The sequence below is a fragment of the Misgurnus anguillicaudatus genome, chromosome 8 (genome assembly GCF_027580225.2).
Source record: "Misgurnus anguillicaudatus chromosome 8, ASM2758022v2, whole genome shotgun sequence".
Lineage (NCBI taxonomy): Eukaryota > Metazoa > Chordata > Actinopteri > Cypriniformes > Cobitidae > Misgurnus > Misgurnus anguillicaudatus.
Window position 1 is genome coordinate 34,385,228 of NC_073344.2, and position 17,600 is coordinate 34,402,827.

The window sequence follows — 17,600 nt, forward strand, 5'->3', positions numbered from 1 at the left end:
TCTCTATTATAAGAACGATGACAAGGAGGCAACTGTGCCACCACACTGTAAATGTTAAAGGATTATTCCATTTTCTTAAAAGAAAAATCCAGATAACCCACTCACCACCATGTCATCCAAAATGTTGATGTCTTTCTTTGTTCAGTCGAGAAGAAATTATGTTTTTTTGAGGAAAACATTGCAGGATTTTTCTCATTTTAATGGACTTTAATAGAGCCCAACATTTAACACTTAACTCAACACTTAACAGTTTTTTTCAACGGAGTTTCAAAGGACAACAAACGATCCCAAACAAGGCACAAGGGTCCCACCCAGCGAAACGACCGTCACTCTCGACAAGAAAAACAAAAAACATGATATCCAATTTTAAACCACAACTTCTCGTCCAGATCCGGTCGTGATACGCCCGCGTGACCCCACGCAATACGTCACGACATCAAGAGGCCACAGAGGACGAACGCGAAACTCCGCCCCAGTGTTTACAAGTGTGTTGAAAGAGGACCGTTCCTACGTTGTTGTATGTCAACTGATACTAATTAATGTCTTTGTGTCAGTTTATTGTTTACAATGGTCTGCAAATGTGCGTTTTATATATGTAACACGTGACCTCCTTACGTCACTACGCATTTACGTTAGGTCGCGCTGGACCAGACCCAGACGAAAAGCTGTGGTCTAAAAGAGCTTTTTTCTTCTTGTCAAAAATGACAATCGTTTCGCTAGATAATACCCTAATGGCTCGTTTGAGATCGTTTATAGTCCTTTGAAACTCCGTTGAAAAAAACTGTTAAGTGTTGAGTTAAGTGTTAATTGTTGGTGTCTATTAAAGTCCATTAAAATGAGAAAAATCCTGCAATGTTTTCCTCAAAAAAAACATAATTTCTTCTGGACTGAACAAAGAAAGACATCAACATTTTGGATGACATGGTGGTGAGTAAATTATCTGGATTTTTATTTTAAGAAAATTGACTATTCCTTTAAGCTAACACCATGGGCCATTTTAACGATCTAAGCGCATTGTCTAAAGCGCACAGATCATGGTCTAAACGGGCGTGTCCGATTCCACTTTTGCTAATTTAATGATGGAAAAAATGGTTTGGCCTAAAATGGTTGTTCGTATTCTCATAATGAGTAATGGGTGTGTTTTGGGCGTAACATGTAATAAACCAATGAGAGTCTCAGCTCTCATCCCCTTTAAAAGCCTGTCCTCGTTTATGTCCAAGAGACTCAATAATAATCTTTTACATTTTAATCCTTTGATTTTTCATTGTTGGTCAATGGCGTAGTCTATTGAAGTTGCCTCAAACAATGCGCCTGAACACACCTCGTTTTCAGACCAGAACGCCCATGGGCGCAAAATTGGGAGCAAATGCATTTGCTATTTAAACAACGTGCGGCAAAACGTGAAAATGATAATTGCGCCGGGTTGAAACTAGCAAAAGACACTTGCGTAACGCATTGTGCTGCATTGCACCAGGTGTATGATAGAGCCCTGATGTTTTCTTGTTTGTAATGTCGACAGCTTTGTTGATGTTTAATTTTGCATTGGATTGTAAGCAAGAATAACAAGCAGGTTCCATCTTAGCCTAAAGGGCCATTTTCAAAGCAATGCTTTGTCTACCTTAAGGTTAGCAATGCGACACACTGGCCCTGACTCATGTGGTCCACTGCTCTGGCTTGAAGCCTTCTACTTCACAGTATGAGAAAAATCAAGCCCTGCTTTGAAATCCATGCCAACCTGCTAAGAGCGGCTGCTTGACCCATATTTAGCTTCCAGGAGATCTCACGTTTCTCAGATCTCTTCACATTCTGCCTCTGGATGTTTTTCAGATTAATTTGTAGCCAATGCTCTGTGCACTGCAATCAACAACCCATTATCTAACCAAATACCCCAGTCTGGTTGTTACCATTGTCAGTATTTGGTCATCAGCAGTACTCGCATTCAAAAACACCCTTGATTATTTCTACAGCTTATTCTACAAGTGGATTTCTGCAGTGCTTCATATCAGCATTTCAATACTTCACCCAAAAACTTTGATTTGAATTTGTTGCATGTTGACAAAATTTAACATCACAGCTATTCACTAGACACAAAAGAACCAATCAAATGTAAAGTTATCAATGCGCAGCTATAGATGGTTTTAGCAGTAACAACATAAACAAGCGGCTTTCGTGTTCAACACGTAACTTCCGGTAAACTCCGCTAAAAATAAATAACAACAAAGTACTTTAAACTTAGTTTATTTATATAACAAGCAAAATAAACAACACGTAAATAACCAAAACATTTGTTATTGTTGACGAGGTATTTGTTCAAGAGTTCATTTCAGCAACTAGTCAGAACATTAAAAAAGTGAAACAGGAAGTCCGGACCAGACGCGTAACGCGTCACCGCATGTGCGTCCGATAAAACGGTCTATATTTGAATTTGGCCCTTGTTTTGGTTTTAATACTACTATGTCATTTAAAAAAAAAGTATTGTTTTACTTCTATGTAGAAGATATATAAAATTACTTATATGTGTCCCTGGACCACAAAACCAGTCATAAGTCGCATGGGTATATTTGTAGCAATAGCAAACAAAACAGTGTATCGATCAAATTATTGATTTGTTTATGCCAAAAACTGTTAGGGTATTAAGTTAAAGGTGACATATCATGAAAATCTGTCATTTTTCATGTTTAAGTGCTATAATTGGGTCCTCAGTGCTTCTATCAACTAGGGGTGGCACGGTTCACAAAACCCTCGGTTCGGTTCGTATCACGGTTTTATGGTCACGGTTCTCGGTTCAGTACGGTTCTTGTTGTTCTTTTTTCTTTTAATTTTTAACACTCCAGAAATGTATTATCTTATTAATGTATTAATTATCCATAATTTAGGATACAGTATTAAAAAAGTTATATCACGTAATCATGCACAAACTGAATTTGACTTTAAGCACATTATTGGGACCATCTCTGAGGAAAGCCAGGTGAGATTTTGAAACAGCAAGAGGGAAGACATTGATGATTTCAACATGCTTTACATTTATTTGGCAAAACAGAGAATGTGTATTGCCATCTACATGAACTTTATGTGCATGTTTAGCACACAAAGATAACTTGCATTTATCAAAATGCCAACTTCAGTGTAGCTCTAAGATTTATCACTGAGAGGCTGCTTAAATACTGCAGAGAGAATATGTGGACGAGAGAGAAACATAACGTTTACACCTGTAATATTTAAATCCGTCTCTTTTGTTCACTTTTGACCACTTCTGTCCTGATTACTTTGAGGGGCAGTTTATGAAATAAGATCGCGCAACTTTCACACGCTAGCAAAATAAAACTACGCGGAATTCAGTCGCTTTAGTTTTATCAATGAAAGGCTAAAAATAGCGCTGAATACGAAAAGACGTAAAACATTGTGTTCAGTACCTCAGATTAGATAAATGGTCGGAGAGAAGGCTGTCTCCTGTGGCTGTTCGAACACATTCAACCCATAGACTGCAGTTCTATCTATTGTTTTATTTCTGCTGTTATCATCGTATATAGTGTGCATAGTACACACTACATTCTTCAGTAATAGCAGTATGGTTATAGTTTCCTATTCCAAACCAGTCACCTATTCTTTCGCGCGAAAGGGAAACACGCTATCTGAGGTAACATACAGGGCATGAGACTACATTGCGCATGCCATGAACCGTCGAACGGTGCGACACACACGCGCTCCGAACCGAGACAAGCGAACCGAATTGTTCGGATTTTTTCATGAACCGTGCCACCCCTACTATCAACCTAGAAAATGTGAAAAAATAAGTAATTGGAATTTGGCTCCCCTTGTGATGTCAGCAGGGGATAATAACGCCCCTTAATCTGCACTATCCAACCACAGCACTGCCATTTAGTGCAGAGATCAGCTCATTTGCATTTAAAAGGACAAAACAAAAAATGGCACAATTTTGCTCACACCTACAAAGTGGCAGTTTTAACATGTTGTATTAAATGATCTATATGGTATTTTTAGCTAAAACTTCACATTATTATTATGTACACATGGTGGGTCCCAGAAGGATTTTGGGTATTGCTGTTCTTTAGGAATATAGCTATTAAACATAATTATACATGATTAGAGTAAATAAATCTATAAAAGTAAATAAAACATAAATCTATTCAAACGGCACCAAAGCACAATAATTGCGTTTTTCTATGAAAAATTTTTTTTACTTCGGAAACATAATTGTTGTGATCGATTGCATGTTTTGTGTTCATAGCTGCACTGCAGGTTTAGCTAAGGATTTGATTCATGAATCATGCACATGCCTTCTCATTTATGCAGTAGCTCAGGGATGGGCAACTTCGGTCCTGGAGGGCTGGTGTCCTGCAGAGTTTAGCTCCAACCATAATTAAACACACCAAAAGCAGCCAATTAAGGTCTTACTAGGCATACTAGAAACTTTTAGACAGGTGTGCTGAGGCAAGTTGGAGCTCAAATCTGCAGGACACCAGCCCTCCAGGACCGAAGTTGCCCATCCCTGTAGTAGCTGTTTAAACCAAATATGAACAAAGTCACTTTGCTCAAAAATGTTAAAATACTAGTAAAAATTGTTTAATGCAATATGACTTGAAATAGCTTCTGAAGACAATAAAAAAGGAAGGGATTTTACAAGGATACACAGGGAGGGACTCAGATCTCAATCTTAGAAACATGAAAAATGACTGTATTTTAGAGAAAAACAAGGAATGGTTATTAATGTCGAAATTAGCTCTGGATTCAAGAATTATCAGACAGCAATTAGTGCATATTTTCTATCCCTTTTCTACACCTGGGTCAATTTAAAAACCCCAAAATGTATTTATTTTAAAGTAACTGCACTCCAAATTTTCAGTTAGCACCCTGACCCTTGGGTGCACTTTTTAAGTTTAGATTTAATTAGAAATACTCGCCATGCAATAATTGTTTTTAGTTTTATATCATTAAGTGTCTTTATCTGTCTGATAATTGATTTGTGGTGCAGTCTGGTTTTTCTGCTGGCCAGATCGAACAGTAGAGTCTCTGGCTGCCTGCCATCCAAAAGCCATCACAAATCACTTTTTACAAAGGTTGCCCCTATAATGACATAATTTCTCTACATAGGACTTTCTGATGCCAGAACCCATTGTTCATCCTGTTGTGTTTTTACACACATTTAATAATGTTGGCTTGTTTCAACCCATGGTTGAGTAACAACAATCAAGACTAAAAGCCCACTTGACCGTGAGTAAAGTTTAACACTTGTTAATGTTAACAATGGGTTAACGAGAGATTTGGTTGCCTGCCGAAGTAAATAAAGGAGAAGATAAATGTATGGCGACATTTTCACAGATGGACAGGTTATTGGACAGGGTTGCGTGCCCGTGTTTGTCCAACCAATGTTACTGACCTCATAAATATGCAAATAAGAGCATTAACACAGATTTTATACTGTGTGAAATCCTGAATGCCAAAGACCCAAATATAAAACATTAATTAGTATTTTTAGTTTAATTGATGTGTGTGTGTTAAAGGCACAATATGTAAGATTTTTGCATAAAAATATCCATGTTATTTATTATACTTACGCTCTGCTCCTGTTCATAGGGTTGGTTATCAATAGTGTCAGGTCCAGCTTATCCACAGTTTCTGCTTTAGCTGGCGTAGAAACCATACAGGTTCAACTTCATGTGACCTTACGCAGACGAAGTGAAAACAGTGCTCTTGTAACAATTTCATGTCATACTCCGATCAATCTGCGCAGTGTTGCACGCTGAAATAATAGTTTGCATGTAAAATGCAGAAGTAGTAACGTCTAGCACGCCCTTCTGTTGTTGCTTTTACTGGGCTTACATTGGTCTATTTTTACGTGTACGTAAGGGTCCGCATCAACTTGATCTCACGAATTTTCGTGGCATAGTCAGAATTTTTTGCACATTTTTCCGTGGCATTCTCACGGATCTCTGCATTTTTCACGGACTTTCTTTTCCGTAGCATTCTCACGGATTGGTTACTCAACTGTTTTGTCCTATTTTCTTACCATTGTCGCTTTGGTTTAGGGTTAGATTTACATAAAATGACTTCCCTACCCAAACCCAAGTCTAACCCCAACGCCAGGGGACAATTTTTTAAAGTTTAGAAAATATAAAAGAATACTTTAGAAAAAAATAGTATAAACCAATACTTAAAGTGACATACTAACGCAAACACCAAATCTAACCCTAAACCGAAGCGACAATGGTTTGAAAATAGGAAAAAGCAGTTGAGTAACCAATCCGTGAGAATGCCATGGAAAAATGCAGAGATCTGTGAGAATGCCACGGAAAAATGAGCAAAAAATTCTGTGAAATATCCCACAGAACTTTGTAAGATCATGTTGGTCCGCATACAGTGTGCGTTGCGCAATTTTGAATGTATGCGCACGCTGGATTTTTGCCCGTACAGGAACAATGATTTGTATCTGTGGGTTCACACCAGCCGCGTTTGAGGCGTCACATTCGCGTCTACCGCGTCTAGTTTGCCGCTTGAACATTTTGAGTTTACTCGCTTCATTCACGTGTGAAAGCCGCGTGTGAAATTCTAGTCATCGAGACATTCACGCAAAAATTTTCGTCATGTGAGGGGCTTCTGCGACTCCGCTCGCTTCCTGTGTTATCAAACTACAGCCGTTGTTGTTGTTTAGGGACCTCTAGTGGCAAAAGTAAAATATTATGCCTTTATGTGTATTTAATGGTACTGCTTTGGCAATGTCTCTTTTTACCATGGTAATATGAATCTTGAATGGCCCAGGGTCAACAATTTAAAGTGTAAAAAGCTCATTTGATTTTTCGTGATATGACCCATTTCAGCAAGGATTTCTAACTCTCATTCTCTCTCTCTCTCTCTCTCTCTCTCTCTATCTTTCTCTCTCCAGTTAATGAAGGATCTGCAGAGATCAGTCAGAAGGAGACGTCAACTTGCGATATTTGTCAGTTCGGGGCAGAGTGCGACGAGGATTCGGAGGATGTTTGGTGAGTCACACACACAGTTTATTGATGTTGTGCTCTTGTGAGAGCCACGGGGCTTCTTGTATATGGGGGCGTGTCTAATGGTATGTATCAGATGTAAAGTCCTCTGCAGGCCTGTTTTTCATGAGCTTCCTGGCTCTGATACCAATGGCTGATAAAGTCTTCAGCATTTCGCTGTGATACATGGCAGTACGTCGCTGAGGGCGCCTGCTGTACTGATGGAAATAATCTCTTTTTGATCGTCCTGCTCTGTATCTTTGCATCTCTCCTTCTTTTGGTCTTCTTCATCTTTCTTCCCATCATCTTCCTGTGTTTCTATTTCTCCGGTTCTGCTTCTGTTTCTCAATTTCCTACTTTCCCATTCTCTTGGTTAAAATAAGAAAGTAATTTTATTTATGACATTTTACTTGTGTATTTCATTATGAATAGCAAAACATAGTTGAGAGGCCACATTGTGTAAAACAATAAATAAAGCAATATTATACACTCACCTAAAGGATTATTAGGAACACCATACTAATACTGTGTTTGACCCCCTTTCTCCTTCAGAACTGCGTTAATTCTACGTGGCATTGATTCAACAAGGTGCTGAAAGCATTCTTTAGAAATGTTGGCCCATATTGATAGGATAGCATCTTGCAGTTGATGAAGATTTGTGGAATGTACATCCAGGGCATGAAGCTCCCGTTCCACCACATCCCAAAGATGCTCTATTGGGTTGAGATCTGGTGACTGTGGGGGCCATTTTAGTACAGTGAACTCATCATCATGTTCAAGAAACCAATTTGAAATGATTCGAGCTTTGTGACATAGTGCATTATCCTGCTGGAAGTAGCCATCAGAGGATGGGTCATGGTGATCATAAAGGGATGGACATGGTCAGTAACAATTCTCAGGTAGGCCGTGGCATTTAAACGATGCCCAGTTGGCACTAAGGGGCCTAAGGTGTGCCAAGAAATCATCCCCCACACCATTACACCACCACCACCAGCCTGCACAGTGGTAACAAGGCATGATGGATCCATGTTCTCATTCTGTTTATGCCAAATTCTGACTGTACCATCTGAATGTCTCAACAGAAATCGAGACTCATCAGACCAGGCAACATTTTTCCGGTCTTCAACTGTCCAATTTTGGGGAGCTCATGCAAACTGTAGCCTCTTTTTTTTATTTGTAGTGGAAATGAGTGGTACCCGGTTGGGTCTTCTGCTGTTGTAGCCCATCCGCATCAAGGTTGTGCATGCTGTGGCTTCACAAATGCTTTGCTGCATACCTTAGTTGTAATGAGTGGTTATTTCAGTCAAAGTTGCTCTTCTATCAGCTTAAATCAGTCTGCCCATTCTCCTCTGATCTCTAGCATCAACAAGGCATTTTCGCCCACAGGACTGCCGCATACTGGATGTTTTTCCCTTTTCACACCATTCTTTGTAAACCCTGAAATGGTTGTGCGTGAAAATCCCAGTAACTGAACAGATTGTGAAATATTCATACCGGCCTGTCTGGCACCAACAACCATACCACGCTCAAAATTGCTTAAATCACCTTTCTTTCCCATTCTGACATTCAGTTTGGAGTTCATCGGATGTCTTGACCAGGACCACACCCCTAAATGCATTGAAGAAACTGCCATGTGATTGGTTGATTAGATAATTGCATTAAAGAGAAATTGAACATGTGTTCCTAATAATCCTTTAGGTGAGTGTACATGCAATAGTATGTTATGGCTGTATATATGCTCACCTGTGTTCCAAATTTCAGGAACTCCTCTCCTCCAATCAGATTTGAGGCCCAGAAACTGTTGTATAACTAATTAAAAATTAATTAACTCAATCTTGTGAGAATAAAAAAAAAATTAAGCATAAATCTTGTGAGGATTTTGGAGAAAAATTGAGGATTATGCAAGGAAAATGATTTGTTTGAAGTGCAGTTGTTTCAGAGGGAGAGCAATTTATTACATTTTGATAACCTAAATTTGCATAAGAAAGGTTAATTTTAATGTTATTGTTTTAAGTAATTTTCTGAAATTATTCCACGTCACTACTCTTCTCTTTCCCTCCATTTCCGTCCAGTTTCACCTTCGCAACTTGCCCAACATGTTGTTCTGTGACATTCTGAGCAGATTGTAAATGTTAATTGTATTGTTATTGGACCATATGGGTCACTTCTCACATTCAAAGTATGATGGATTATTTCCAAGTGCAATGCCTAACACTCAGGACACCGGACAAAAGACCCAACAGATGAAAGGGTAAAAGACTGCACCTGTCCACTGCAATTCTGTATTCATTTAGCAGACTTCCTCGTCCGCAACAGACAGATTGAAACCTCAGGATCACGGTCAGGCAATTCATATTCAAACATCCCTCACGGTAACACACTAACCAGACAGATCAGAGTGATGGAGGTGTACGAGGAGACAAAACGAATGAAGGTGAAAATGTCTGGAAAAGGGAGATGAGGCATGCCAGGCAGTTAATGTGGATAAGCGTGTGTGTGTTAAGGTTCATCGAGTGGGTTAAAAGCAAGCGTGGGGACTACAACACCATAGCAGAGGAAAGAAAATGAACATTGCTTTATTTCAGCTTGATTCTTTATCAACGGTGACCAAAACTATGCCATTTAGCAGTGCTAAAATCTTTTACTCGCCTGCCAAATACACGGCAGAAAAGCAAATCTCTCCCTTATCTCCAAAGAAAGAGAATTTAGTTTGTGCCTTTGAAACTAATAAAGCCTGCATTTAAAGGTGCAATGTGTAATGTTTCTTGACAGAAATGCAATATATTTTACATAATTATATTATCATTGGTGTATAAAAACCTTACATTATGAACCGTATTGTTTATATTGTCTTAAAATTATTCATTTTTATCTACATACACTGTGTTTCCTCTATCATGGAAGTCGCCGTCATGTTTCTACGGTAGGTCTAAACAGACAAACAGAGTTGTTTTGTCGCCATGTTGTCTCAGACGACGATATGTTTGTCCTGTGCGGTTACTATATGCGTTTTGAAATTAGGGGTGAGCTGTTGGTTACAACTCGCAATCTCACCACTAGATGTCACTGAAATTTACACATACCACCTTTAAAGTGGTTCTGTAATAGAGAGAAATAAGAAATAAAGATTTTGATTTACTATGGAGTGTCAAGCCGCGGGAACTGAGCGGCGACTGTCCTGAAAAGTAAGGGAGTAACCCACTTCTAGCCAAAATAAATTTGAATTTTATTTTTGGTTTTGCCTTTTAGACAACGCAGTAGTTATTTATACTTCTGAATTATGTAATTTTTTATAGTTCACTTACTGTGTTGAAGGCACGATATGTACGATTTTTGCATTAAAATATCCAAAGAATACAAGCACAGTAATAAAAAATTTTGTTTACATGTGTACTTACACTACGTTATCGCAAATATCGCTTAGCGGGCAATCACACAGTACCGATAAAGACGCGAGGCGGACCCATAGACTGTAAAAAGGATGGACGTAGTGTCCGTGACGTCACCCATTGGTTTCTGAGGATCATTTTTGAAGCTTAAAGTAGGCTGTGTCTGCCGTCGCCATCTTTGCCGCGAGTCACCGCGCATCACTTGCGGATATCCGAAAATGAGAAAAAAGGCGGGACGTGGGAGAAGGTGAGGTGACTGGTTGCTGAAACCACGCCCACCTAGCTCGACTCTAGTGACAGCAGTGGCTGTTCAACCGTCACTCAAGTGGCCACACCCTTAATTATGCAGAACTTTAAAGCTTAATATATTTTAAATGAATGAGTTACAAAAAAATTCACCCCCATCATAGTTGTCAGGAAGGGCGAAATTAGCTATACAGACCAAAAACTATTTTTGTACCAGGCTGTAAACATATTATTTTCTACTGTAAAGTTGATCATTTTAAAGGATAATTCCGGTATTTAACACTTTGAGTCTCATTTCTGGTTTGTTTTGGATGAACTACAGTGATGGACACAGAAATTTTGACAATGGGCCGTGTCTTGAGTTTTTGACTTGTTTAGAAGCGTCTCTTGACTGCTTCAGAATGGAAGTCAATGGCCATGCACAAACATGTCATTAAAACAACACTTAACGTTCATTTTCAAAACTGTGCTACTCACTGAGTGGTTTGTGGTGTTCGTTGATGACCAAAAACACGTTGTGTAGCGAAATACAGTTTCGGTCGTGTTTTATTTGGCATTTTGTAAAATTCCATTGACTTCTCTGGAAGACTCAGTGCTCGCTGATATATCACTCCGCCGCCGGGAAACAGAAAAGGGACTGTTTACATGTGGTTGTTGTTTTTTTGCTCGGTTTCTCTCAGAATAAATTTTTCCCATATTTGTAGGGCTGGACCAGAATATTTGAATATTCGTTCCGTGGGTTGACATTCGATTTTCAGTTTTGAGATTGGAATATATATATAAATATTTTACAGCGTTAATGCAGAGCTTTTGCCAAGCAGGAAGTGCGCTTCACGCTCCCGCTCTATAGGTGGTGCAGAGAGACCAACATCCATAGCCAACAGCCACCAAACTGCACCAGTGGAAGATCGCCTCAAACGGAAAACGCGCTTCCTGCTTTGGCATTCACGCTAATAATGTTGTAAATAACGTTCAGTTTCCTGCAAAAACTGATTGATTTGCTTCACAAGACGTCAATATGTGACACAGAGTTATGGGGGATTACTGTTGTATTGGATATAAATGCTTTAGCTCTTAAAGTGTGCGGATCTGTTGACTTGCATGGCGGAGCACCGGGGTTTCTGCAAAATATCTTCTTTATTGTTCTGCCGATGAAAAAAACATATTGGATGGTGTAAGTGTTATAAATAAACTTGATTTTGAAAGTATGCTACCGTTTTATTACAGTTTGTTGGACTACGTTCATTCATGCTTCACACTTAAATATAGAGCGGAAGTATATACGCGGTTGTGAGGTATCTGAAAAAATAGTTCCACTATAGCAAATAACACGAATTGAAATCATACATTGCGCCAATATATTTGTTTTTGATCGTCAACGAGCACCACGGGCCGCTCGGTGAGTGGTACAGTTTTGGAGGCGAGCGTTGGGTGTTGTTTTGGTGACGTGTTTGTGCATGGTCGTTGACTTCCATTCTGGAGCGGTCGAGAGACGCTTCTAAATGAGTCGAAAAGTCAAGACGCGGCCCATTGTCGGGATTTCTGTGTCCATCACTGTGGTTCATCCAAAACAAACCAAAAATGAGACTCAAAGGGCTCTATCTTACACCCGGCGCAATGCAGCGCAATGCGCGACGCAGTGTCTTTCGCTAGTTTCCACCCTAATTTTCACGTTTAGCGCCCCGTTGTTTAAATAGCAAATGCATTTGCGCCCCTTTTGCGCCCATGGGCGTTCTGGTCTGAAAACGAGGCGTGTTCAGGCGCATTGTTGGCGCGTTGCTATTTTGAGGCAACTAAAATAGACTACGCCATTGACCAACAAAAACCTAGTCTAAAGTCAATGGCGCAATATGTTTTATGTTATTTAAAGAGCGCATTAGTAATATGCGCCTATAAACGGGAGGACAACGCGGGTTTGCTTATCACAAAGTACATGAATGCCCAGCAGCACAAAATGCTTTTAAATATGAAAGATTAAAGGATTGAATGAAAAAGATTATTATTGAGTCTCTTGGACATAAATGAGACGTTAGAAGGCGCAAAGAGCTGCTTCACCTGCAGCCTGGTAAGTAAATAAATGCTTTGCTTTAAACAAATGCATCTGTTTTTAAATGTTTTTTTTAATGCTACCTCGCGGATTTATTGTATATGATGACTCTGTACCTGTGGATATGGTGAGATGAAAAACATTTTAAGTAATGCTTAAAAAAACTCTTTGCTAAAAAAAACGCTGTCCAAAGTGCTGAAACGTGCGAAGAGCCGTTTGTAAATTCTTTATCTTCTGTTTGTTACAAATAAAGTATTTTTACAGTACAAACCTTATCTTACATACTTGTAAATTATTTTTTGATGATATTGGATAGCCATACATTTAAAGCAATTACAAGCCTGCTTTTTTACTTCCATGACTAAAAGAAAACGGGTTTTAAAGGATTTAATAAAAAAATAAAATTTGAATTCAAGTGAAAATCAACACAATTATTTAACATTAATCTTAAACTGGGGATCTTCTTCCTCCGCTTAGTTTTTCAGTTTACAAAGTTCGTCATCTAAATAGGGATTAGACATAGCGCCAGCGCAACTTGCTTTTTAAAGGGGATGAGAGCTGTGACTCTCATTGGTTTACTGGACGTTACGCCCAAAATACTCCCATTACAATAGGACCAACCCTTTTCGACCATGCGTTCGGCGCACAAACCATTTTCCCGTCGTTAAATTAGCAAAAGTGGATTCGGACACGCCCATTTAGACGTTGCGCTGTGCGCTTTAGACAATGCGCTTAGATCGTTAAAATAGAGCCCAAAGTGTTAAATACCGGAATTATCCTTTAACATGGGTATTGACTCCCTTTTGAAGCCAGCCTCTAGTGGCCAGTCGATGAATTGCAGTTTAAATCACTTCCATATTGGCTTCATCGGAGAGATCGGAAGGTTGCCCCTTGGGCGGACCACACTTTTTTAGATTTGCTATCCACACTATTCCTACGCCCCATGACGCTTTGCGCAAATTATGGGTGCGACTTCCGGCATGTACTGTCACTGAACCAAAGCCGGCGTTTTCCATGATGATCACAGTCAGAATTTCATGTATGAGCCAGTGTGAGGATGAAATTAAGAAGTCTCCTGATACATCACATCAAGGTTTATATAATCATTTCATGTTGTTCCTCAGGGGTGACGGGTCTTTAATGTGCAAATATAAAAGCACAGAGACACGCGTATCTCTACAGTGCGACAGTCAGTCGATTGTTTAATACATGGAATATACAGAGACTTCTTGTTTTTAACCTTTTCAGGTGATGTTTTAAAATGTCACAACTGTCCCTGATGTGAGGTTTTCTTAAACGGCAATTTTCATTCGAGTTTTTATGGCTACACATCAAGCTTCACACGATCCGACAGCAGCAGTTACTTATGCTTCTCATTTAACACAATGTAAATTATTTAAACAAACCATAAACTCCTATTACATGTTTTCAGTATTGTTTTCGTTTTATGAAAATATTATACAGTAGATAAGGCATGAGCTTATGAAATTATTTGCTTAAAAAAAATCTTTTAAAAGTAACGGTATGCGTAAACACATCACAAACTATTATAAACATTAACTAATAAGCAGTTAATGTCGTAGGCTATATATTATGTACTGTAATCTCATTTTTGTAATAATATATAGTAGCAGAATAAACACTACTGGCCCACTGGGAAAAGTCCCGACTCTCCCAATTGCCACTCCCCCACTGATACAGCCTGACATTTTTGCAACCTTTTTTAAGAGTATAGGTTCATCCACTTAAAAGGTCAATCGCAGATTATTAGGATCTCTTTAATGCCAGCAAACGTTTTGCTTTAATATTAACTCTTTCCCCGCCATTGACGAGATATCTCGTCAATCAAGAGAAAACGCTTCCCCGCCAATGACGAGTATTTCCGTCTTTCCGCAATACTTCCGCAACTTTTTAAAACCGGAAGTATTGCCCTATGGCAAGCTGCTGCATGTCCGTGTCTGTTTTAAAGATCGCTCTGAATGGGATCTCTATGAAAAGTCCGTCACAAAAATGGAATTATCTCAGCTTTTTGCTCAAAATGTGGTGTTTTTGCAAAAACCTACCCATATTCAAAAGCTGATTACAAAAGAACTACTAAAGGTAGGATGAAACGTTTTTTTTTTTTTGTTTGAAAGCGGAGGGTCTGTTCTTTCATTTGGTATATTGTATGTTTATATATTTGAAGAAGAACATTTTCTGGAAGGCATTAAACTTTTGTGAAAATCATGAAAAACGCTGGCGCTGGCTGGCAACTTTTTTTTTAAAAAACGCTGGCGGTGAAAGAGTTAACAATCCAAAACTTCTCTTCTCAAAACATTTATTGAAGCTAATTTGAAAAATCCGGTCAATCAGAAATCGGACTGCTTTGATGAACAACATGAGCAATGCCATTACGCAGAGGTTAGCCAATCATTGCAGAGATCAATTACATAAAGGTCTTAAAGGCACAGTAGCAAAAAGCCTTTTCAATAATAAATGTCAAAGAGTGGAGTTTTGCCATTTAACTAAATTGCATTTATTTCTAATGCAAGAAACCATGACTAACGCAACATAATTTGTTATTGTAACAATTTTGTAATAAAGAAATACTGCAGAAGTGTAGAATATGACACGTTTAGCATGAAAACAAGTCTGTCTGTTTGTATGTAATGTTTGTGTACTGATTTTAAGTAGCAGAATCTGTGACCCTTTTCGCTCTTGGCTCTCATGCTGAAGGTTTCGTGCTTTAATATGCGGAGAATCTTTCCGCCAAATATAGCCGCTCCAATTCCAGCAAGATTAAGCGTATGTTTGAGTCTTATAAAATCCCTACTGATCCTTTGGAAGTTGTTCCCATCAATTATATTTTGGGAAAGCTGTGAAATTTTTTCCAAATAAATCATTTTCATCAGGCACGTCTAACAATAAGGGTGATAGATCGATTTGCAGAGGTCTAATTATAGACATTATAAAACTCTCTGTCTCTCTCTCTCTCTCTCTCTCTCTCTCTCTCTCTCTCTCTCTCTCTCTCTCTCTCTCTCTCTCTCTCTCTCTCTCTCTCCCTCTTTCTCTTTCATTCCCCTCAGAGTCTATTTGTGTGTGTGTGTGTGTGCGCGCTGTGTCTGATAACCAATTAGTAGCTACATCTGCAAGCATTGATGGAGTCTGGCCCTGTAGCATAGAAATTCAGCTCAAACTAACAGTAATCAATTCATACTCTTCTAATCGTATTTGCTCCAGCTCGATGGAAATGGAATGAATCTACTTCGAAGCTGTGTGAGAATAACATCTGTGCGCGCGTGCTTGCGTGTCAAATAGTTGTGTGAGAACACGATGTACGGATAATCGAGAGTCGAGCACGGTAGCTTTGTCTTCCAACGCCGCCCGGCCCGAGTCCTCTCCATTACCCTCAAGTCACGTACGGAGGGATTAGAAATTATTAGGGAGGGTTTTTATAAATCAATACCAGACTGGGAGATAAAGCGTTCGGCAGTAAATATAACAGGCAGATGTGGATTTATCACGCATATGTGATGTAAGAACCCATCGTTTTGTCTCATTCTCAAAGAATTTGTATGTGTGTGTGTGTGCATGCCAGCTACTATAGACCAAGTGTCCTGGTTGTGTTTTCCATGCGCCAGATAAAGAAGACACACAAAGACTTTTAGCATCTGATTCACTGAAGGATACTTGCAAATTAGATGCCATTTACTATACATGACAACGTTTTTAACCCAAAACGTGAAACTTTGTATTTGGGTCCTCCAAAATACAACAACACCACGGGTACCATTTCCGTGTATTATGTTGAAAACGCAAATCTGTGATACAGGTGACGTTGTATGCATGCAGTACTAGTGTACATATCTTATGAAATAGTTGCAAAAATACCATATCACAGATTTTTGTTTTCAAAGTTTACTTTGTAGATTTAGCGCCATCTAGCAGTTAGATTGTGAATTGCAAACAATGCTCAGTCCACATAGCCTGGCTCCGCCCTCCTACGTGATTCCGCTTAATTTTAATTTCGCTTCAGTACTACGTCTGGGAATGCTGTGTAGAGTTTCGTTTTCTCCTGCAAAAATCTGCAGGTTCAATCAGCGAACAGATGGGGGTGGCTAAGAACGATGACGTTGAGGTTGTGCGTCAGTTTGAGTTGTAGTTCAGTAATGGCAGCGGAGAAAGACGTGAGAAAAGCTATTCGGTTCGTTGTTGCAAAACTGTCGAATATACAAAAGTTAAAGCCGGAGCAAGAACAATATTTGCTAAGTTTTGTTGGTCTGATCATTCGGACTTGTTGTTTCCGGACGGTTACGCCGCATGATATACGTCACGACCACACATTAGCGATTGGTTATGGCAGATCCTGAGTGACTCTGGGCAGATCCAATAGTTTTAAACTTCAACAGAGGACCCTCCTTAACGGAAGTAACGCTTTGCAATGGAGCGTGGCCAGACTCTCTGTACAAATGAAATGAATGTACGAGAGTCTGGTTTGGACCAGGCTACAGTCCACAGCTCACCCATCCATTTCAAAACGCAATGTGAAGCTACGGTAGCCACTACAGGACAGACACGTCGTCGTCCGAGACAGCATAGTGACAAAACCAAGCGTGCCGCACAAGCCCTGAAAAGTGAAGCCAAAACGTCTTGATCGCCCCTCAGTGACTGGTCCCAGTAACAGTCATAAACCCCCGCCTCCCCCATGTTATTCAATGGGACTTGAGACCAACTAAACAATTTAATTACACTTCAGTTATCTTTTTTCCGAAGCTTGTTTCTGTCATTTACTGAAGTTTTTATCACGCTGATGTAAATTCAAGTGTTTGTTTTTAAAATAAGTTAGTTTTTAGTTAGTTATTTAATGCTTTGAAAACGGTGATTGAATGACAGCTGTGATATGCGCATTCTACGAGAGCGAGGGCAGGGCCTTGATTTCGGGGCTTT

At 39.3% G+C, this 17,600-nt stretch overlaps 1 protein-coding gene across 1 annotated transcript in view; it reads left to right on the forward strand.

The window, feature by feature from the left end:
- tmeff2b (transmembrane protein with EGF-like and two follistatin-like domains 2b) overlaps positions 1 to 17,600 on the forward strand; it is an 84,351-nt gene that overhangs the window by 52,540 nt on the left and 14,211 nt on the right. The window contains exon 5 of the mRNA XM_055213671.2: positions 6,902 to 6,998. Within this exon, the coding sequence (XP_055069646.1) occupies positions 6,902 to 6,998 (97 nt within the window). The remainder of the gene's footprint in view (positions 1 to 6,901; positions 6,999 to 17,600) is intronic.